Genomic DNA, 23,804 nt, shown 5'->3' with positions numbered 1-23,804 from the left:
TATGAAACACACACCGTCGTACACACACACAACTACATTTTGACCTTCTTAATGTGCATAATTTCGGGGCTTGTCGGGTTTGTTGCGCCTAATTGCAAGCATGCAACATGCCCCACAACTGGGCATCGATTGCATGCCCCGTAAATCTTCCCAAGTCTCCGGGTAACTTTGGGTTGGGTTTTCGGCATTACTTTGCCTTACGGTTTTTTGGTAGAGCGTAGTAGAATGTTGAGAATGTCGGAAAGGAGGGAGCACTGGGCATTAATTTCATATTATCAGTGGCCCAGCGGCTATAAAACGCGAGACCCGAGCGGAACTTATGGCCTGTTGTGGCAGCAGAAAAAGAAACTTACTATTTCGGCTACCTTTTACCGGGTTCGAGGGGAAACTATAAACCTTCTAGATGCATAAAAGAAATCTAAAAATGCTTAAGAAAAAACCAAAAGATTCCTAAGACAAAAGCTAAATACTTTTTCCTAAGGTAAATCTCTACTTAAACCTAAACGTTTGTACAAATAAAAACTTAACTAAAGCAAATATGGGTCTCTTAAAATAAAACCTTATAATAATAATTTAGCATTACTTTTTTAGGACACCATAGAACCAGCATGCCCACATAATCCTCTGATACCCGCTAGTAAAAAACAAGAAAGAAATGGGTAAAGTCTAGCGTACTTTTGGGGCCTCAATTTAATGGCAAAAAACATTGCTGGACTCGAATTTGAGCTAAGGCCAAAAGCAAGTTCGAGAGCATTACCTTCTTGCCTGGCATTTTTCTAGGGCTCCCTCTCTCTCCTTGCCATTTCCCAGGCTTATTCCTGGCATGGGAAACTTTTACTAGCGCGCATTTTCAATGAGCTCACGTGCTCACTCTCTCTTTCGTTGAGCCTGGCCCTGTGCGGACACAATTTCACAGCGAAATGATTTCCAAAAAGAGTTCCCAGCACTAGAACACTCGCTCTTTCACCTGGTCTCAACTCGAAATTTGAACGCTGAAAGATGCAAATTTACTGGGCTCCAAAGTCGAAATAAATATTAGAGTGCAATGGGGCAGGAGGCCAGTCTTGAAGAAAGAGCTCGAGGTGGTCAGCTGCCTTTCAGCCCACATTTCTTGGAAATTAACGTTTGCACTGGGTTTATGACCTGCTTCTTTTCGGGGCCATAAAACTTGTTCATTCATAAATCATGCACAAAATTATTATCATTATGGAACTCGCCTTTCGGTATCATCAGCCAGAATGGAGGTAAAAAGAGGGAAGAGGGAAGAGAGGCTAACGGGTTAAGCGCGTCAGGCAAAGATTTTCCTTCTACTCCGCACATTTCCCTATTCTTACGTTTTTTTTCCTCGCTCTCTCTCGGTCCTGTCCCAACGTTGACTTTCGTTTTTTCAATTTTTCAACATCAAGCACGGTTGGGTTCTATGTATGACAAAAGAAAAATGAATGTTGCATAGATTGGTGGAATGGTGGAGATTTTCTTTATTCCTTAAACTCCCTGAATATTTTCTGACTTTCTGATTTTTTTCTTGTATGTTTTATCATGACATTTGAAAGCTGGCTGTGTAACTTTGATAATTTTACACTTAATTTCATTTATGTTGCCTGCTTGCTCTGCTGAACAACCTGATCCTTTATCATCTTGCCCTGTATATGATGCTGGCATTTCGAGGGTTAAAGTTCGCCTAAGCGATGCATTTCAATCTTTTGCAAGTTCTCAGCACACTTTCTTACCCGGCAGCTTTGGCATGTAACAAGTTTATTTCGTTATTGATATGCAGCCGGAAGTTTTTGTTTTCTTGTGGGGCACCAAAGCGGATCCAAGGATGTTGGAGCACTAAGGAGTACTCTTTACTCAAGGTAAGATGGTTTTAAGGCATATTCTGGCTTAAAAAAAGAAACAGAGGATTGGAAAAGAGTAGAAAATCATCTTTTTTCCGATTGCTTATACCTCTTTCGTCCTAAAATCTTATCCAGAAGTATCTCTTAGAAATAGCTAATAAATCCCAATCAAATTCGTTGCCCTGCAAAATCAGTTTAAGAAACTTTGATACGCGGATATTACTCAGCAAACTGAAGGCCAAACCCCACTTAATTCCCTTTTGCATTTCAACGGCAATAAGAATTTGCAAATGCAGCTAAAGTTTTTGCCTGTTTCGAGTGCATAAATCTTGCAATGTGCGCGAATTACTTAGGGCAAACACAGGCAAAGAAAACTTTTAGCGGAGAACAAGGAACTAAGTCACGCCTACTCGAGAAGCTGCCAATGTTTTCGATATACCGTGCATATACACAACATATATATACACCCGATCCCGAGCCCCTTATACTTCCTGAGTATGCAAAATAGCAACAAGCGCATTGTGAACACGGAAATTGAATCGAAAAGCTGCTCCTGCTGCCTCAGTCGGTTTCTTGTGGCAGTTTGCCGGAGCTCCAAGCCCCGAGCTTCGAGCTAACAAAAATACTCTTGCCATAAAGTTAAGAAAAACATCAACTAGGCAAATGTAAAGAGCGGCTGGGGGAAAACTTTGCACAGGATCTGGTCTGCTGGGGAATGGTAGACGATTGGTTTTTACTGCTCTTCCATTTTCTTATATATACATTCTTTTCTCACTTTTAGCATTCTGTCTACAGTCTATTGCTTTTGGCCTGTACGCTAATGAAAATATTGTTTAAAAACTCTGCCTTAACAAAGGTAAAATTCCGATTTAAGAATAGTTTGCATTTTAATTTCATTTATTTTTAAAATATTTTACATAAATTGGTTTTCCTAATAGCTAAGCTATCTTAAAACTTGTAATAATCAACAGAAAATTAAATTCAAGCCATGCATTTTCATTGCAACTTCACTTAAATTGATCTGCCATTTTTCTAGCCCCCCAACGAGTGAAAAGCAATTTTTGGCATATTTTTGCCTAAACTATTCGAGCAACAATTTCATGTTTTCCATTGCAGCAGCTGTTATTCTGCAACTAGTTGTTTCCATTTTGTACTCAAAAGCATAGTTGCAGCTTCGGGACTCTCTCTCAACTCCCCCAATATTCCGACCCCAATTTTCATTGAACATTCTTCTTGCGGAAATTTCGCTGCTGGCAGCTCAATCTCTTGCCATAGCCACAAAACACCAATTTGTTTATTTTCAATTGTTTTTTATTTTCATTTTGATACATTTGCAATTCTTCTTTATCGATTTGATTGGTTTTTTTTTATTTTGGAAAATGCAACTTTTAGTATTGCATATACGAATTTAAAAGAATTCTTTAGAAAATTTTATAACTAAAAGTTAGGTAAATGTTTTTTACTTTCATTTAACTTAACAATAAAATGATTTTAAGTTTCTAATTACCCAGAAACATGCTTGAAAACCTATTCCTAATTTACCGCTTTTTACTTGACCTGAACGTTGACCTCAACTTAAGCTTCTTTCATAACTCACGCACTTCGGGGAATATGATATAAAAATGGTTTCTAATTCAGTTCCCATGGGATTTTCCCACAAAGACAGGCTAGTGAAAAGGGTTAAGGAAAGGGAGTGGGGAAATTTATAGTTTTAGGTGCTTTCAATGGCAGAGTTGGTTATTCATTACGCCCAAAGAGATGGGTTTGGCAATAATTTAAAAAAATATTGTAAATATTTTTTAACTCTATTAAAGTTTTTTCTTCCTAGCTTAACTAGCTAATTGAATTTATTTTATGATTTCCATTTTTTTGTCTGCCCTGGACACCGGCTGAGACTTTCTGTCGCGGGTGACATTGAATTTAAGCCATGCCGACAGGTCTGAGATGTGCCTCCATATTCATATTCCCCTTCGTTCGCTTCCCTATCCCTAAAAAACTTGGCTGTGTATCTCTCGGCTCCTGTCAATTATGAACGGAGGACGAAGATCCTACGCAGCTGCCAGAAATTATTACATCAACTAATTGCAATTGGCAGTGAGTGAGTGGTGGTGGGAGAGAGAGGGAGAGACTAGCTCACCCACTTGGGTGGATTTATGGACGGAGGTTTTCTCGGGGCAAGAAAAAAAGTTAAGCGCAAATGAGGCAAAAACCGTGGCATACTTTTCGGCGCCCAGCCTCTCATCTGCCCGTGTTTGTGTTGGTTTGTTTGCGAACGCTTAAAGGCAAGGCAAACCATGTCAATGACATCTGACACGTGACCCTTTTCCCTTTTCACATTCTCCACACACACACTCTCACATATGGAGAGCCTCACGCACACACACACACGCACACTTACGCAGGCAGCCATAAAGCAATAACCATAAACATTTTGTCAGGGCATCCAGAAGTTGTCCTCTTTGTTGTAGTGCATCCTTAGTTAAGAGAGGTATGCCAGGCTGACAGAAAGGTAAGTATTAAGAAAAAAATTAAGAAAGCTGCAGGTAAAAATAGTGATCAGAAATATATAAAATTATAATAAACTTTTATTATATATTAAAAAAAAAACTATCTACAAGAGGTATCAGATTGTTTAGCCATCCCAAATCTCTTTCCTTTACCCCTAAACTAGTTTTTTCGGGGATCGTTCCAACGTGATTAGATGTGATTGTGCGCGCAATTGAGCGAAATTGATGGCAATGCCATTAAAAGGTATGGCTGGTCATGCCTTCGCCTAGAACCACGCCCCTGCCGCCGCCCTTCGACTCCTACAGCTACCCCTGCCTTTCCGCTAAACGCTGCATTGGTTTCACTTACGACGTCACCATCATCGCTGCCATCGCCATCGTCGTTCATAATTAATTTTCTAGTGAATTTACTTTCATGGCATTTCGCCTGTGCAGAGAGTGGGAGTAGAGCAGCAGACGAAAAAGTCCTGCCATTTCCCAATTTTCCTAGCCCCCTCCCTAACTACCCACCCGCGCTGTGGCCACATGAAAGTTGTTTCAGCTGCGGCATTTATTTTAATTTGAAAACTATTTCCCCCATGCTTTCCGTCTCCTTTCGGCTTATGCTCATTATATTCGCATGACTTTAGTTAGATTTTTATTGCACTATTTTCCGCGATATTGCGTATACGCAGCGTCCGACGCTTTCGTTTTAATTTGTATATGGCGTGTGGTGGCCAGTAACTGGCTTCTCGCTTCTACCCCCAAATCCAAATCCAAATCAGTTATAAATATTAGCACACAGCCCACCTAATGGCAGCATAATTGTGTGGCGTGTTTTCTGGCGAGGCCAACTTTTTGATATCCTGTGCAAATGAACGTTCAGCCAGCAGTTTGGATTGGCGTTGGGCCAGAGGGTATGCAAATACATATCGAAATACCCGGGCGCAGTTAAGAGCGCAAATTATTTGCACGAAAATATTTTTATGCCCCGAAGACTGGAGGCCGCCGGGCAACTTCCGGCAAAGTCGCCCAACTTGCCACTTGGCGTGTGTGGCGCACATTTCGCTCTCCAGGGAGTCGTTGCCCCAGCCAATTTTCAACAGCCAGTGTTGGCGATTTTTTATTTCGGGTTCTCATGAAATAGAAATATGCCTAAAGGTGAGAGGAACTAAGGAAACTAAACGGATAGGATAAGCTTTTTAAAAAACCAATAAAAGATTGAAAAGATACAAATTTCCATTTGTTTTCGTTTTTTCTCAGAATTTAACACTAAAGTAAAGCCAGAAAAAAACTGAACGCTCATCACTACTGCCGAGGATATAACAAAAGGAAAATAAAATTGAAAAGTAGTCCGCCCCGCAAAGAAGTTGGAGTATCAGAGGACTGGAGGTATGGTTCCTACAGCCCGGCAATTACCTTTGATTGGTCACTTAAGAAGCATTTGCGTTCCTGGATCGCTTTTTATTGGCAAATGATTTATGGGAAGTTATAGGGTAGATACAAGGTCAGTCTCTGATAAAACGTGAAATTTATAACTTGAAATTTTGGACACAACACTCTTGAGTCAGGATGGAAGAGTTCGAATTGAAGGCTTCTAAGTCCCAGAGTATTGATTATTTTTCGCTTTCGAGTTGTTTGAATAAGGCAGCAGCAGTTCCGTATTGCCCCCTCTTGGAGACAGGGATTTGACAAGTTGGAGCATTGTTGACTTGAACTTTGACCAATGGCGGATCCGAAGTCAGGGCAAAGCAATCCGTTTGCATGGCTATCTTGGCTTCGAAAAACTGCTTTGCACCACTAACACCCACCTGAGACACGTCCACAGCATCACTTTTAGCCAAACGTTCCCTTTCCTGATTTTGTAGTCTCCACTTTCGTAGTTCCAGGCGGTTCAATAGAGTCGCATGTATGATTAGAGCCTGGCAAAAGTTGAGCCGTCCCTCGTGATCATCCACCACATGGGTCATAAGATTTTTAGCAGCCAAATGGGTTTGTGGTATGTCGATTTTCTCCAGGAATCTCTTCAGTTCTGCCAGACATATATAACCATCGAGGTCCTCATCCACCTGCATAAAACTGGAAAATGATAAATCTATTTCGGCACGACTAAACCAAGTCGAGAATCGTTCGTAAACTTCGTCTATACTAATTTCGTAGTCGCAAACGCTATTCTCGGGGGTGAAGTGAAGTGTCCTTTTCTCCATTACGATCTTAACCGTAGAGCTATTATCGTCTGTATCTTCTCCACAAGAGGGCTTCTCTTCTAACTGATCTTGAGAATGATACCGAACCCGATTCTGACAGGGATTCTCTAAGGATTCGATATCAATGCCACTATCCAAGCTGAATGTGGAGGCGTCACGTTCCTTTCTAGAAAGGATCGAGTGTCGAATATATTTGAAGGAACAACAGGACGTGAAGGAGGATCCAGAAATCAGATAATCATCATCATCTAAAATGCTGGTATTCTTTAGGGAGTCTTTGTTCTTTTCTGGTACTTCAATGTCCTGATTAAATTCCTCCTCTGAAACTTTCTCAGTTTCCTCCGACACCTCTGAAATCTCGATGTTTTCCCCAGTTAACTCTTGAATTTCCAACGTGCTGTCCCTTTCCTCAGAAACCTCAACCTCCATCCGTTTTTCCTGCTCAATTTCGGGAACGTTTTGAAGCCAAGTGAGACTTTCGTTCGATATTGCTGCTGGGATTTCGAACTTCTCCCTGCTGATGAATGTTTCTGACATAATCCGCAGTTGCAATTATTCAACTTTTCCAAATTTATGAAAGTACAAAAGCGATCTACCAAAAGATGTATAAAACGGAATACTTTTTGTTACCATACGATTTCTGAATGAAGGTTCCAAACTAGAATGACAAAAAGGTCGAATGTTCCTTAAAATTTCCTAAAATGTATTACCATTTCTATTTTTTGTCTTGGATTACTTTTGTAATTGAGTAGAAAAAATGAAGTGACCTTTTGTTATGCAAATCAACCATAACTTTGTGTACTCCCAACTTGTATTTAATAGTTACCGAGGTTGTTTGTTCATTAAACTGATTGAATGGCCTTCGTATTCCCCACTTAAGAGGTACACAGAGCTTTTTACGGTCGGTGCCCCTGTGGGTTCCCTGTTCCCAGTTCCCGGTCCCCGGTCCACTTCAGATTAATGGCTAAGGACGAAAATTCGGCACGTCTTTTCGGTGCGGTCCCTGTTAACATGCCATGGCCATAAACAGTTAATTAAGCTTTTATTGGTTACTCTTTTTTTGTTTGGCTTTCGGACCACCAGTCAGCCAGTCAGCCAGTCTGACATTTCACGTTTTATTTGTCAAACAAGCGGACAAAAAAGTGACGACCATAAACGGTGACCCAAGCCGACTTGGTTGCGGCTATATAGCTATATAGCCTCAGATCCATCGTCAACTTTGCAGAGAAGCTATTTGCCGTGTTCTACCAGTTCATTTTTTTTTTTTTTGTCGTTTTGGCCTGGCTTATTTATTCACTCATTTCGTGTGCAAAAATATTTGGTGATAACGAGCTGGCAGCCCACGGCTACTTGTCATGTTTAAACCACATTTATTTCCCATTGCCTTTTCCCCGGCGACAATAAAAAAAAGAGAAGTGTACATATTACGTTTATATATAAAGGACATTTTTTGTTTCGCCAGTCTTGTATTTATTTGGCTCAGAGTTTTTTTTTTTCTGGGTTAGCCATACAAGAGGCACGAGCGGCGAGAAATGTCAGCAAAAAGTTGCGGGTTTCGGCATTTAATTTACATAGCAAAGTTTTCCTTATTTCGAGAATGCTGATTATAAAATTGCCGGCGAAATGGGAACTTGCGAAACTGCCTGGCAACTGGGTTAAGCCAAAGCATCGACGCCCAGATAAAATGCCAAAAAACGAACAGTTTGCCCTGCTAACAGGGCCCCCGACAAAAGCTGCAGAAAGTCAGCTGGTTGACAAAAAGTTCGCCAGATCTTTAATCAGGCCCAGAAAAACACACACAAAGCGGCAAATTATATGGAAAAATATCAAAAATAAAATTTAACTAACATTAAATATTAAGAATATCCCTTCTAGGAGTTTTCCGTTTTGGGAATACCTTTCACCTGATCAAAAAGCCCCATTTCAGGCTCAGGCAGGAGAAACTTTTGGCCTGGCCCAAAAGTGTCAAAACAACTGGTTCAGAGGCTGCTCCGCCCAGAACGAAAGTGTAAGTTGTTGATTTCTTAAGTCAGTGCAAACAGAAAGGAGAGTCACCCTGGGATGTGGGAACACCCACAAGAACAACTCTGCTCTTGGCCAATGGCCAAAAGTCATTTTTTGCCAGTGGATTTCGACTTTCTGGGCAGTTCATGAAAAACTGCAAGTGAAATTGAAATGCAGGCTGGGCGCATAAATTGCAGGCCAGCAGCCGTGTAACATTTGGGGAAAAACAAATAAAATGCCTGACTGCCGGTCGATCATAATTAATGATAGGTACTGGCACTTTTCTTTTTAGCCTTTCTTTCTCTTCTGAGAAATAATAAATCTCAATATAACTCAAGTGACTGTAACAGTCTAAACTTTGACATTTGATGGAAGGGTTGGGCCCTTCACTTTTTTTTTGAGGTCTCTTGCAACAAACCGTTTGTCAAAGAAGGTCCAGCTTAAAGCCAAAAACACTTGGCCCAGGACCAGCTATCCCCAGCTATATATATATTTGTAAGAAACTGGAATATATATATTTGGTTTTTCCCTTTCTTTGGTCTGGAAAGCCAAATTGATTGCTTGAAAAAATTCCAGCCTCATTCCCGGGGCATCTTTAGTCATTCGGAGCCCTTGCCTTTTTTTCGCCCATTTATTTTTTTGGCCGTTTGGGATTTCACTTAATTGAAACCTTAAATGTTTTTACATTGCGTTTGCCTACAGCAGCTACAGCAGCTTTGGCATGAAAGGAAGCCGCAGCCCAAACACGCGGCCAGATAACGAATGTAAAAGGCGAGGATCCGTGGAGTTAAAAAGCAGGTTACATTTTTTATTTTCCAGCCAGCTGAAGCACACATGAGTGGCAGCATACATTTGCAAGGACAAAGTCAATCAATCAAATTGGCATTCAACATTTGCCGGACTTTGGTGAGTTACCCAGCGTTTTTTAAGAGATTTCCAGAGCTGCGAGTGTCAGCTGACTCTTGACCTTCTGAAGTGAAGATGAGTGTCGTTGAAAAATTGATTTTTTCAAAAATATTGTTTTAGGATTATCGTAAAATTTTAAAAATATTTCTCAGTACCCTTGCTAATTACGAAAATTGAGACTAATAACCAAGTTATGATTTTTAATTTCACATTTCCTTTACCCAAGTTCGTTGACCTTTTGTCCCCAATTAAAGTGACCCCTTAAAATGCAAAAAATATTATTAAAAGTATACAGAATATTTTTTCTTTGTTTCTAGTATATATTTGACTGGCCATTAAAGTCATAATTTCACATTAAATGCAGACGTGACTGCGGCAGTGGGCAGACCAGCGAAATGTCCCAAAGGGCGCCACATGAATCCAATTGAGGCGACCATGTCTTGGCGGCAGTTTTTCTTTTCTTCTTCTTGATTCCTTCTGGTTTTCCCGGCAGGCAGGACAAACATTAATAAGTCAATTGATGTTTGGTTAACCCACCGTGGTGGCTGGATGGCCGATGGGTCGATGTTAGCCCAGCCGGGCAGTTCGTCATTCGAACAGTGGCAGTGGTTCCCTGGCGACGACATGCGTGTGCTCACATTTATCCCAACGGGAGCTGGGACTAATTGCAATTTATGTACGCAATAAAACATTCGCCAAACGGCTGCCATTCGTTACGGCCGATGGTTATAAATTTATGAATAAAACAAATTCGACGATGGGTCCGTGGCTTTATTAATCAAAGCGCTGCGAGGACTTCGACCCCCTGGTGACCTAAAGTCAATTGGAGTCAATGCTCAAATAATTACAGCACCACTGGAACCCTATATACAAAAAAAAGAAAAAAAACTGTATAAAAAGAGGCAAAGAACTGAATGCCTTGATTGGGTAAGCCGGAATTTGATTTAATGCACGGAATCAGGGCATAAAGACCATTAAAAAATTTACTACTGCATTACACAAGGATCCAACGTCGAACACAAAATTTAACTGCCGCAGTCGTTACGCTCGAGGCATTAAATGTAATCTGCTTAGCATTTTGCGGGAAATTATTCGACCAGTGGAAACAGGTGGCCAAAAGGATACAGAAAGGATACATGGAAAGGATTGCAATGGTGAACTGCAAATGCTCTCTTGGAAGGTTATAGAGGCTGTCAGTAAATCGAGGAATGCCGTTTTAAGTTCTTAAATCTTTTCTTTTAGGGTAGGATAGATTCTTACTTAGGATATAAGCATAGCTTATCTTGAAAATGTATCTTTATATAAAAAAAGCTAAAGCTGTTTCAAGCCCTCTTTAAAAACCAAACTACCCATTATTTAAGTCCACCAAAGCTGCAGCAAATTTAGCAGCAACTAGCGATAGAGATGGATGGGCAGTTAAAAAAAAAAAGAAGGAAGCTGTTTCGGGAAAGCTGCTTTTGGCTTCTTCTCCATTTGAAGTGATTGCCGTGCACAATTCGCGCTAAAAGCTTTCACTTGCCAATTGCCGATGAAAACAAATGTGCCGCAGTCCGCAGTCCGCAGTCCGCAGTCTCTACTTTTTCTATCTTCACCTACTGCCTACTCAACCGGTTTGGATTGGCAGATGATTCTGTTTTTGCAGTTGTTTTGGCCAACAGAAACCTAAGTTGGCCAGCCACATTAAGCTGGAAGTCATAGGATTGGCGAAGAAAACGAAGGGTGAATGCTCTAAAGCAATTTTATGAACTTAAAGGTTGTTGCTTTGTTTTATGAAAACTTTAAGTTAACTTCTTAAAAATGTACCTTACACTATCTTAGGTTTCCTTATGGAAATCTAATTTTTAACTTTAAATATCTTTATTAACTCTTTAATTGCCTTTACATGGCTCTAAAGTAAAGATTCCATTTTGATGGCTTCATCCAAATGACTTCCGAAACACAGAAAAACCCTGAGGAAGTAACTTGGAAAACAAAGCACTCAGTGCAGCTCCATGGGGTTTTGCTATCAGGACTGAGCTAATTGAAAACTACTTTCTAGTCCAGTGTGTACAGTGTGTGGGTGTGTGCGTGTGTGTATACACACTTACCCATACACTCACAGCCAGGAAAGACAGATGGAGAGCAACAGCCAAGTGCTGTCAGCAGCCAATTTCAAAACACGACAGATCAGTAGGAGTAAAGTATAAACAAGTTTAACGAAGGACAACATTTTTATGTTTTCTATTTATTTTTTGCTATAACGATACACTGAAAAACATTAAACTATAAATTTAAAAATAACTTAACAATCGGAAAAACCAACCAAACCAACGTGTAATTAATTACACATTAAGTATGGCTTGTACCTCAGTGGAAAGTTTTCAAGTTACAGCACAAAATACAACGAGAAAAAGAAATAAACAAACCAAACATTACTCATACGCAACGTTGGTCATGAGCTCATCATTGCACCCATTGAAGCTTTTGTGGGCCAGAGGTTGTTGGAACTGGGCACGTCTAAGCATTTTGCATTTTTGCTTTTCGCATTAATGCCGGTGCATGGTTTCCGGTGTCAATGTCTATGTGTTCACTGAGAAAAATAAGGAAAACTGCTTACAAGTTTCTAGCAAAAAAGAACTTTTAAGTAATCGGATTTAGTTTTTGGTAACTTTAAGCAAAGAACTTTAATTAAAAAGCATAAAGCCAGTATTTAGGATTCCTATGGAAAATATAACAAACCAAAAAAATCCACAAAATTTAAATTTGTTCATAAAAATTCCTCTTGCAAGGCATCCAAATTTAGTGCTTTTTATCTTTTCCCTCTGTGTGCCAGGAATATATTGTTGTTTTTTGTCTTCAAGTTTTCCCACAGTGGCTTCGTACGTGATGCGGCATGCGAAATGTGACGCACAAGATGAGGGGTTGGGGTGTATTTGGGTCAGAATTAGGCGTGGTCGCTCAACTTTTCCGCTTGTTGCGGCTGATTAGTGAACTCGTTGAACTCGCCGCCAGGTGCCAATCACCCGCCATTCACCCGTTAATAGCAACAAATGGCAACACCTGCAAATGCACTTCATCAGGCGCCGAGAACTTAAGTGCATTCTCAAATGCTTCCGTTTCTCTTCCGTTGGAAAGAGTCTTTCATATATATATATATATATATATATGTGGCAACAAAATTCAGTCTTTCTTGCTGCATTCAATCTTCGTGCCCCGCGCTCTGATTTAGAATTAATAAAGGCAGCGCATTTCCCCTTTATTTTATTATTTCTTCCTACCTTTTTGCTGTCGCCAACAGCAGTTGATTTCACCTGGCATTGTCTTGGCTAACACACACATGCAAATGGCAAGCTGTATATAAATGTGTTGCATACATTTCAGCGCCAAGATTTATGCACAACCAACTCCGGATAGCTGCTGCATATGGGTAAGTTCATGCTGCTGTCTTTTTAGGTTTTACGTTTATGCAAAGTGCAACGACTAGTGTGCCTCTCTCCCTCTATCTTGTTCCTACTTTGAGTCACCCTCTCGCTCATACACCTTTCATTGTGTGTGTTTTTGCATAAAACTTTAGCTGACTTTGTTTTTGTTTTTGTTTTTATGCGGCATTTGTGTCAAGTACACGACGCAGATTAAAGGCTACAGCACGGGAAGATGGCATAAGGCAAAGACACTCGCTCACAGTCACATGCGGCGAAAGAAGGAGTGTGCACTGAGAGAAAAACCAAATGTAGTGAAAATCTGAAGAAAAGATGATCGAATTCTTAGTAGCAAGAACTATGTTTTATCTTAACGAAGCTTATAATCTAAAGAACGGAATTCAAAATATAATTTGAAAATCTAACCGTTATTTTTCCCAGTGCCGAATCCAGAGGAGCAGAAGAGCTGCTCGGTGGGTAGAGATAAATGGCCAAGCAACGCAGCACAAATCGAAAGGAATTGCAATTTAATGGCATAACCTGTGCCAGGAGCGAGTATTCCACTTGGTCGTGTGTGTTTACGGCTCTCTGTATGTGCTACTGTCCCATATGTTTGCCGGTTGCCTTCTGATTGGATAACGTAATGAATTTACGTAATTCGGTATCACTTTAAGATTATGAAAGTTATCTGGATGAGCATCTAAAAGCCTTTCGTAAAAGTGGCATTCACTTTGCAGTAGTGCTAATGGACATAATACTAAGAGCCATAATACTGGCTCAGATAGGGAAGGTTTATATGAAAATGTAACAAAGATAGAATAGCATTAATATTTAATAAAGTTTATGATTTAATATTCAGAATTGACTATTTAATAATATAAATCTCAGCAGAGATAAATAAAGAACACCTTGTATTCCACCCTCGATGTTATTATTTTTCGATTCCAGAAATTCTCGTAATTTAAATGTTTGCTCAACTCTTAACGCATTACGCAGAGCTGACTCAGACTCCGGACTTTTGGCAATCAAAAGTGCATAACTGTGTATGTCAGCCAGCCGAAAAAACGTAAAAAAAGGAAAGCAAAGGCAAAGGTAAAGGCAAACTGCGGCCAAAGTAAACGGAAATGGGCTGAAAGGCACCCAGCAGTGTGTGCAATTTAACAGTAAATTGCAATAAGGTGTAAAACCAAGTTGTTCTTTTTCCCGTTGCCCAGGGTAACACACATTGCACACTCTTTCTGCTGCAAAAGGAGACTTTTGGCTGATGCTTAACCCACTCCCCCCCTTAACCCATGTCAGCCCGTTCGGGTTGCCTTGCACACTGTTGCATACTGTGAGGCGTTTCCTTTGAGCACAGCCCGCTGTCAGGCAGCACTCAGCTGTAACCCTATGAGTGGGCGTGGAAGCGAGGGGTAAAGGGGTGAAGAACAGAAAAGGCGTGATTCAGGGAATCAGGAAAGGTAGAGAGTAATGGGCCAGCATGCAGGTAAATAATATTCTTATAAAAATACATATGCATACGTGCATGCAAGTGCAATGCAGATTGTGGATACAGATGGGGTCAAGAAAATAATATTCTATGATGAAAATAATATAATAAATTGTTATATAAAACTTCTTAGTTACATATTTAATCTTAGTTACTAACAGAAGATTCTAAAGATTATTCTTCTTGATTTTTCTTTAAAAAAAAACTCATTTGACATGCATTCTCTGATTAATCATCAACAATCGAAATCCATACATTAAAATCTAATATAAAAAATATTTCATCTTAAGATTTTAATAGAAAAACTTCCATTTTTCTAACCTCAGCTGTGTTCGTGAAGAGTCAGCTCTGCCGGCAAAAGATAAAAAATGAAATGCAGCAAAAGCATTTTTAGCAAGCTTCGGATGACAGTGGCAACCCAAGCCAACTCTTGCCTTTACTTTCTCTTTTTTCCATGCTCCATCTCTCTTTCTATTTCACTATCACTGTCTCTTTCGCGAGAGTTCTATGTGTGCCATTTATCAAAGCGACTTTAGAGTCCCTGTCCCAGGCGCATTGTCTTTCCCAGTGACACAGTTCATAATTAAATTCAAATACTTGTACCATTTTCACGCGCTTATGACACAAAATTTATGAATGAACGCCTGAATACAAAGCAAGCCTTCGCCCTCCGGCACACTCTCTTCTCTCTACCCGGCCTTTTCCTTGAGGCATCTTTAGCTTCATTTTGGCCACCTGCTGGCTGTGGGCCTATCGCAGCAGGCGTTTAAAATTAATAACGCCAGCTCTTATGGAAAATATCTTAGGTCGGCTTTTGTTACTTTCCCATCTTACGGCGTATTGCAAATGGTATTTCGGGTTTTTGGATTTGTCAGTTTTCTGTATTTGATTGGTTCTCCGAGTGGCAGCAGTTAAGGTTTCCTTCAGAAAAACTTTAAGTTTTTCCGTTGCACCGCTATTTTATCAGAGTTTTCCATTATGTTTTCCTTTATTTTATTTTTATTTTTGCCACCTTTCACGCACATTTGACACAAGTCACGCGTAGTTTTTAATTAAAAAACTTTTACGTGCAATTATTTTTACCTCACCAACGCACACACACACACCCGTTTCCACATCGGTGTTTCGCACACATAAATATTTTCCATTGAATTGCAATATATGGTATTTTTTTGTATTTATTTTCATTGCAGCACCGCACCGGCAAGACCACCTTTTTATTTGTTGAGCGAATAATTTACAATATTGCGTACAAGCTGGGTGTGCGTGTGTTTGTGTGTTGACCAGGACATCTTGAATGTCAACAGAATGTCACCAGGTTGAGCCTGTTTCTCTGTCAAAATTGGGTGTAAGTGAAAAGCAAAAACAACTTTAGCAAACAGCAAAACACTCGAGCAGAGAGAAAAAAAATAAGGGGAAAACCTAATAAAAAGCCATGGAAAAAACAGACTCTTCCAGCAATCGTCGAGAGATCTCAACCATCCTCCGCTTTTTGCATGCCGAGTGATGGACACTGGAGCCGAATCGACTGAATCATCTGATTCATTGATTAAACGCAGAACGGTTTTCCGTTTTTCTGTTCTGTTTCGCAGAGAGCCTTAACCCATTGATGCCATTTCTGCAGCATCCAAGCTGTTGGAGCATGAAATTTCCAAAGCCTAATGAAGTGTAAAGGTTTATCGCATGAAGAAAAGGCAGGACACGTTTTTTTTTCTTGTTCTTAGTTTGTTGTATACTCTAGGGAAGGGTATTAGTAAGTTTATCAGGTTATGTAATGTATAATAGTTAAATGTGAAAATTATTCTAGCCTTATAAGAAATCAGTCATGGCTAACATTTTAACATAGACTTCAATTTGATATTTTCCAAAGTTTATAAAAGGATATTCCATTCTTCGGTTCTTGGCCTAAAAGAAGTTAAACCAATCTCTTCGATGACTGTTTTGGCCATCTACCCTTCTGTTTTCATATTATGTTTTTTTGCTCTACGTGTTATTTAGCTTTCTCTTTTCCGATTCGCTTTCGCTTTCTCTTTGGTTTTTGTGTCATATTTCATTTGGCCTATATGGTCACGGTAACAAGGTTTATTATTATTTGTTTTCCCACCCCTTCTTCTATGCTTTTTTCGGCTATTGCTAATTTTAAACATCATTGGTTTTGCTGATTTATCGAAATGCTAGGCGATAAGTTATGAACCCGAGCGAGGAGTTTGTATTCAAATTGAAACACGTAAATTTATAGATTTGATTACGATAAATCAACGGCAGCCGAAAAGAAGAGTGAAAAACATGCGCCTGCAGAGAATATTTCCATAATTTCGAATTATTTTTCACCGCTTTTATTGCATTAATTAGTATTAAATATCGGCTATGACACAGAGAGAAAGCAAGACCAATAACAATTTAATTATGAAGAAGGAACAATAACAGACAAGCATGTTTGCAATTTGAACAGCTTTTTACACGATGCCCGCTCATTATGCAATTCGGCTTTCCATTGTTTTCCATTTAACAATTGTATCGAAACAATGATATTTAATTAAACAGCCACGGCGAGTTAATATCGTGCGTTTTTTGTTAGTTATTAATGGTTATCTTATGTTCTTGTTACTTAAATAAAAACAATTCGGATTACTAATAAATTAAAAGGATTTTTTACAAGCTTATAGAGACTGTTTAAAGGCTTAAAATGAATTAAATATTAAGAAATATAAGAAACCAATCCATGTAGCTATTAAAAAAAAAAGAAAAATCACACAGCTTTCTCTATCAACCTACCCTTTAAGCCAGTCTCCATTTTGCGCTCTGGGCATTTTCCCTAAGCGAAAATGGCAGCTCAGCCATGACAGCTTCAGGGGAGTGCAACTAGAAAATCAAAATGTGCATATGAAAGTAATTTCCACACTTAATAGGATACGGAAACTCGTTCTGGCTATACGTTTTACGATATCCCCTTTTTTATGCCATTGACTATCCCAGCCATGCATACATTTGCATCTCCACGGGGATAAGGTGGAAAAAAATAGAAAGGAAGGAAGAGAGATCGGGAGACGACTGGGGCTTTTCGTCATTCGATGAATGCATGACCTCGTCAGTCGGTGGAAATTCGCCACCCACTTTTCCCACTGAATGTTTCCGTTCAAGTTTCCGTTTGGCATACGTTACCTCCACTGTATAGCAGTTACCGGTTGCTATATATATATATTTTTTTTTTTATACTATATACGATTTCAGGACGAGGCGTGACAGGTGGGTAGCCTGCCAGGTTGGGAAACTGAGGCAGTGAGCGGCCGAAACAGCTACTCATATGTCTGCTGTCAAATTTGGAAATTATTCTACTTACTCGGCTTACAAGTAGAGCATGAGAACTCGTACGAAAACGAGCCACGCACTCTGCAGGTGATTCAGTTGCTGCAACATCTGCTGTTGCAGTTGCAAGATGCATCTTGCAGATAGTACCGCGAATCAATCGGAGATACTGTTACAGATGGTGTGCCATAAACTTATTGTGGCAATGGCAAAACTAGAATTCCATCCAGCTGCTTCATTTCATTCCCATTGCCAGACAACCAGCGTTCGTTCGCATCATTGATTTGCCGCTGCCACGGCACGCCCCTGTAGCTGCTCCTCAATCCTGCCTCCAACCGCCCACCAGCTTCTCATCCGCCCGTTTCTGTCCTGCGATCGATGCTAGCAATTTCGTTTGGGGCTTGGCGCAATTTCACTTGCCATTGTCATGGCCATAAAAAACGAGGAGCGAGGAAGCTGCTTTGAACGCTCTGATTGACCATTGAAATTGCACGTCAGCTTGCAGAGGGAGTGACAGGAAGAGAAGCGTGGGACGTGGGATCGTTGCACGTGGCGGATGAGTAATGTGTGCGACATGCCTGGCAATAAGTGGGTTGATTCACGATATACCGGAAAGGGCTAGCAATTAATTAGAGCTACTGGCAGCTAAAAATTACTTAGCTAACAGTGGAAATTTACTTTTAAAAGATTTCCACTGTTCCTTGTCATGACAGAATGACAGTCGGAATATAAACTTAAAGTTTTCCAAATATTTCTAAGAATCTGCAGAGAAGTACTAGATCCGCTCCCTCTCTCTAACACTTTCTAGAATTTCTGATGACATCTAACAAATAACTTTAAATATTTGCATTGCCCACCAACGCCTTAGCATGAACACAATGAAATTGATGGAGGAGAAAGTGTGAAAATCCTCGCTAGTTATTGCCAACAGCATGAAAAATTAAGCTTGCCTTAAGTGTGCCCCAGAGTGGAGTTCGCATATACAAGTATATGTACATCTTGTTGCCTTCGAGATTTCGCAGACAATAGTGCGGAAATTTACATACAGTACACACTGGTACATGTGGAAATATATATATAGCTTTTTCCCACTCCCCTAGACGACTCAAGCACGTGTGCTTGGCTGTAATAAGCAGGAGACTTTGGGAGTTTTCGCTGCTCAAATAAGAGCAAAGACCAAGTGCCAGACTAACAATAAAGTCAGGCGCTCGAATGCCAAATCAGACCCCCGAGTGCAACGCCCAAGCAAATTATATTTATCTGGGAAATGTGGGGTGTGGAAAAGGGTTTTCCTTAGCAGATGCCAGATAGAAATCTTCCTCTTGACGTCATTTAGTTTCGCATATATGTTGGTATATCACAGCAATGTGTGACAACTGCGACGGATTAGCTTAGCCGAAGAAAATGGTTGAAAATTCCTTCTCTCTCTCTCTCTCTCTCTGTATGCTGAATTTTCCCCTTTGCAACGCACAAATAAATATTTATACAACACACTTGGACCAGACAAACAAGCCAGCTAGTGAGCGAGCGAGCGAGTGAGCAAGTGCAAACAGAGATGGATGTAGTTAAATAGCTCAAGTCCCCGTGAAGCCAACGAGTACTTACCTGTGCAGCGAGAATTATGCGAGATATATATCAAGAGCCAAGTGTTGACGCAGCCGGGTTAATGAGCCAGTCAACTGGCTGACTGACTGACTGGCAAAGGGTTGTCACTGAAGGCCAACGATGAAAGGGTACTTCGCTATCTGAGATCTAAAGTATTAGAGGATAAACTGATTTCTGTGGTCTTGCCCTGATTAAGTTTTGGAAAATTCTTTGAAAACTAATTAAATGAACTACTAAAATCGTACTCAAAGAAGTCTTAAAAATAGTTATTAGATTATTAGAAATATTTCATAATTTATATCTCTACTTTATTAAGAAACATTTCGAAAGTTTTGGTAAATGAAATCCATCTCCCCCCCTTTATTTTCTTGGTTCATAGTCCTATGAACTTTAAACCATTCAACAAAATGAAAGTTTGTAACTGATGTGTAAAGATGTTTCCAAGCATCTAGTTGAGGGTGCAGGTGCAGCAGCAGCAGCTTGGCCTTCATGCTAGAACGCATCACACTCGAATTGATTCAAATGTTTATCCAAGTGTTTTGCTAATTTCGTAAATCCATCTAACGTTTTTTGGTTCATCGAAGCGTGCAGCTTTGGCCAAAAGATAAGAACTGGCAAATGTTAATATATTGTGCATACGCACTGTGTACACCTGTGCATGCCTGTCGATTGCTTTTGTTTGGCATCTTCGATGAAACTGCAAGCCATAGGAATTAAATACACTTGGCATAATCGCAGACATGATACCCCAGACCCAGATACCCCACACAAACATTTACCCATCACAGATGGCTTGTTTCAGCATTCGGGCAGAGGGGAAAACTTTCCTTCGTGTTTGCCCAGGGCAAACTGTCTCTCTCTCTGCATTTCAATATCTAGCTTCTCTCTATTTGTCTGCATCTTAATCACTTATTTGTTTTCGATTCAGTTGCAAAGAATAAAATTGCCAGCCACCTCGATTTTAATTAGTTTGATTTTCCGTTTCCCTGAATGCGCCACGCAAACGTCCTTTTCATTTTCCTTATCACTTTTGTTTTGGCTTTTGCAAATTTCTTTCTTTTTTTTGCCTGTGCCAAAAATAAACACCTTGTATGGTTAGTCAGCACAAGCTATATTTGAATCCCCAAAGTGCTTTCTTCCAGGAGTTTTTATCTATTTTTAGATAAGCTGGAGGGTTGGCTAATACACATGAATAAATTAGCGAGAAACGGATATTAATGCTTGCCGTTTTCTGACATATTTATCCCATTGACACAACATATTTTATGTTGAAAATCAATAACGAAATAAGTTACTTGTCAAGTTTTAGTAATAAATATTGACAGAACCCCTAATCTTGAGGAATAAACTAAAATTTCTTCTCAATTTTAAAAGCAAACAAAGCCCTCAAAATGCAGAAACCTACCAAAACCCTTTGTGGCTAATTCCGTTTCTAATTCGTACTAATACAAATTGAATTCCACGCCAATGTTGGCCAACCTGAAGACTAGAAACAAAGCGTTTATCACGCCGCATTGAGCACACTCCGCCGTATTCCGTATAGCTGTGTTCGTGTAAAACTCCGTACACGGGTCTCAACATCTTGGCCTCGCCTCTTGTTGCATATGTTTTATGTGTGTGTAAATTCGCATCACGTTCGGTAAAATGGCAAAACGTGTAGCCTGGCGAAAGGAAATTGGAATTCGATGTCTTTAAAAACAGCTTTTTCACCAAAAAAAGAGAAAACGAACAGAGGAAAGGAACGAAAAGCCAGCACCTTCCTAACAAACTGCAGTCTTGAGGACTTGAGGGAAGTAGCTTAAAGTAATGAATATTTAATATGGGCGAGAAAGAAAGCTTTTCCCATTTTCCTTTCTCATTTGCTTAGCAACCGCAGGGAATGTCTTCTTTCACTTTTCACTCATTGTGGAAAATTGGTTTTAAATTGATTTACCATAAGCGGAGCTTCCTTCACCCAAAAACCACACACACACGTCAATTCTCAGCGAATGTCCTTTAACCCTTGCCCTTTCCCCTTTTCCGCTTACTCTCTAATCTGTATGCACATCAGGAAATTAGAGAAAATCGCTTTGCTATTGCAGTTGATTTCATGTTTAAGCAGTTTCACTTCAATTACGAGTAGTAGTACATTTTATATGCAGAGTGTTGCCTGTTTATGGCAACTGCGTGAGGATGCGCGAACGTGTTGCTGCTTAATTGCAGCAGCAACTTGCAACCTGCAACGTCCCATGGGCAACGCAGACAGAATGGTCCATGGTCGTCGGCAATTAGAAAAAGTCAGTTAAGAATTCGAGGGACACGGCAGGACGACTATCAGGCGAAAATGAGAAAAAAAAGTATCAGTCGACCACACGACATTTAACAACTGACAGTGCACCTCAATTGTTTCTCTCTCTCTCTCTCTCTCTCTCCTCTCTCTCTTGTCTCCCTTTATCCCTCCTCTCTATCTCTGTCTGTCGCTGACTTGCCCTTTTATTTCATTGCACAAAATTGCTTTTGCCGCATTTCCAACAATTGTTAATGTCATTCTAACTGCTGACAGCCCACAGACCCCATCACTCTGAAGTACACTGAAGAAAATAATTGTACTTACCTTAAAATTTGATATTATGATGGTTACATTTTGGTTTATTAGAAACATATTAATGGAATTTAGAACTGGCATCGCTTTTATTTGCAAATATCATAATTTTTTGAATGATTTTTCCCTTTAAATTCACCAAAAACTTTATCAACTAAATTATTTCTTAAATAATAATTCTTAAAATTCTTAAGATATTCATTTTTCTCAGTGCAGTTCCGCATGTGAGCCGCCGTCATTAAAACTTTAACAGTTGCATAGTGGCAGCAAGCCATGCTGACACTTTGGCTGCACTTTTGTTTGCCACGCCCCCTGCATATGGTATGCGAAAGAGGACAAACAAAAAAAAAAAAACATAACAAGCAACAACTCAAAATGAAATTTTCCACTCCTGTCCCACGGCTTTCACTTTTATACTCTCCCGTCTCTAAACTGACGGACAACACAAAATGTAACAAATTAAAATCCGAAAAAAATATGACTTTCAGAGTGGCCCAAACGTGTCGTTTGGCAGCAATACATAAACAACACAACTGCAAGGGCAACGGAGTATGTATATTATGGCACTTTTTCTAATTAATTGCTGTTTTTATTGATAACGGATTCCAAAAATTTAATTAAATTGCCTTGGCTGGTTTTTTTTAGCTGAAAATTTATAAAGTTACTATAATCATACAGAGAGAAACATTTCATTTCATATATATATATATATATCATCATTTAATTTATTTTAAATTTAGTATAAACTAATGTAAATGTATCCACCAACAAGTTATCCTCGCTTTGGCCTCATGAAAACCCACTTTTATTACATTTTACGCTGACCTTGTCCTAATGCCATTCCCTTTGATTCAAAAGATAATGAAATTTTTCTAAGCCAAACAGTCTTGAGCCTAAATGGCTAAACGCAAGAACCCATTTGTTTAATTTTGATGCCCATTAACGAAAATTTCCACTAATTAATTATAAACGAACACCATGCGAGCGGCTTCTCTGCTCCTTTTGCTTCCTTCAATACTCTTCCTATTTCTTTTTGGGGAAAATTTCATATAATCGAATTACTTATATAACCACAGCAATGCTAGGTCGCTCTCCTTTTGACGACACCACTAAGCTGCTTACGGTTAACAGAAGACGGTAAATTTCTTTGCTCGGTGTGTGACATTTGCCTTTGGTCGCTGGGGCGTATACGTAACATTTTGTTACTTTTTATAAATTACCCATACGCCTGCTGCTACGGTATATGTGTGTGTGTGTGTGTGTGTGTATATATATTTTTCCCGTTCGAAGCCAAAGTGAAGTGGCAGGGCTTTAGAACCAAAGCCGCTTAATGCTGGCATAAAAAATGGCGACGACAACAAATGGCGAACTGGCGAAAAAAGAGAGAGAGAGTCCTCGAAACTTGATAAAATGTAAAATTATCGCACACTCATTGTTATTGTTTTCGTTTTCGGCCCCAAACACAAAGCTATATACATATATATTTATATATTTCCTCTCTTTTCCCACAGCTTTGGGCCAAGTAAGCCAACTCAAACACGCAGCTAAACACACGAAATCAAACTTGAAGAATTACGTTGATTTGCCTTAAGGAATCGGAATCTCCCTTCGCACAGAAGGAAGTGCGTCAACGGAAATTTTGCAGCACACGCAATGCAGGCTATTTGGTAGGCGGACATGGTGGTGGTGGTGGTGGGGGGGCGTGGCAAGCCAGTTAGATTTTACTGTATTTTATTTTCGCTTTATTTTTATTTGCCCAAGTATGCCGAATATTTTCTCTTCTCTTTTTTTCTTGGCTTCTTTTTCTGGCTTTGGTTTTTCTTTTGGTTTTGTATTGGCTACACTAAATCACTTTAAAAATTAGCATAATCCGGTGAGTAAATAAAAATAAGTGAACGTCCTTTGGCGTGCCAAAATTCGCTTCACTGAAAGGCGGCTACAAATCGCGATTTCGGCGAAATTCTTTTATTTCTTTTCTGCTCTT

The 23,804-nt window shown here is 39.7% G+C and overlaps 1 protein-coding gene across 1 annotated transcript; it reads right to left on the bottom strand.

The window, feature by feature from the left end:
• Window positions 1-5,773: 5,773 nt before the first annotated feature.
• On the bottom strand, window positions 5,774-7,214 carry LOC108116158. The gene has a single exon (XM_017227893.2). It carries the CDS (start codon window positions 7,066-7,068, stop codon window positions 5,941-5,943), a length of 1,128 nt encoding a protein of 375 aa, XP_017083382.1. The 5' UTR covers window positions 7,069-7,214; the 3' UTR covers window positions 5,774-5,940.
• Between the last annotated feature and the right edge of the window lie 16,590 nt (window positions 7,215-23,804).

Source organism: Drosophila eugracilis, unplaced genomic scaffold, assembly GCF_018153835.1.
Source record: "Drosophila eugracilis isolate 14026-0451.02 unplaced genomic scaffold, ASM1815383v1 contig_367, whole genome shotgun sequence".
NCBI lineage: Eukaryota > Metazoa > Arthropoda > Insecta > Diptera > Drosophilidae > Drosophila > Drosophila eugracilis.
This window is presented reverse-complemented; position numbering and strand designations above follow the sequence as displayed.

What these genes read in the sequence shown, in the direction of transcription:
- LOC108116158 (XM_017227893.2), bottom strand. Translation starts at nt 7,068, where the DNA reads ATGTCAGAAACATTCATCAGCAGGGAGAAGTTCGAAATCCCAGCAGCA.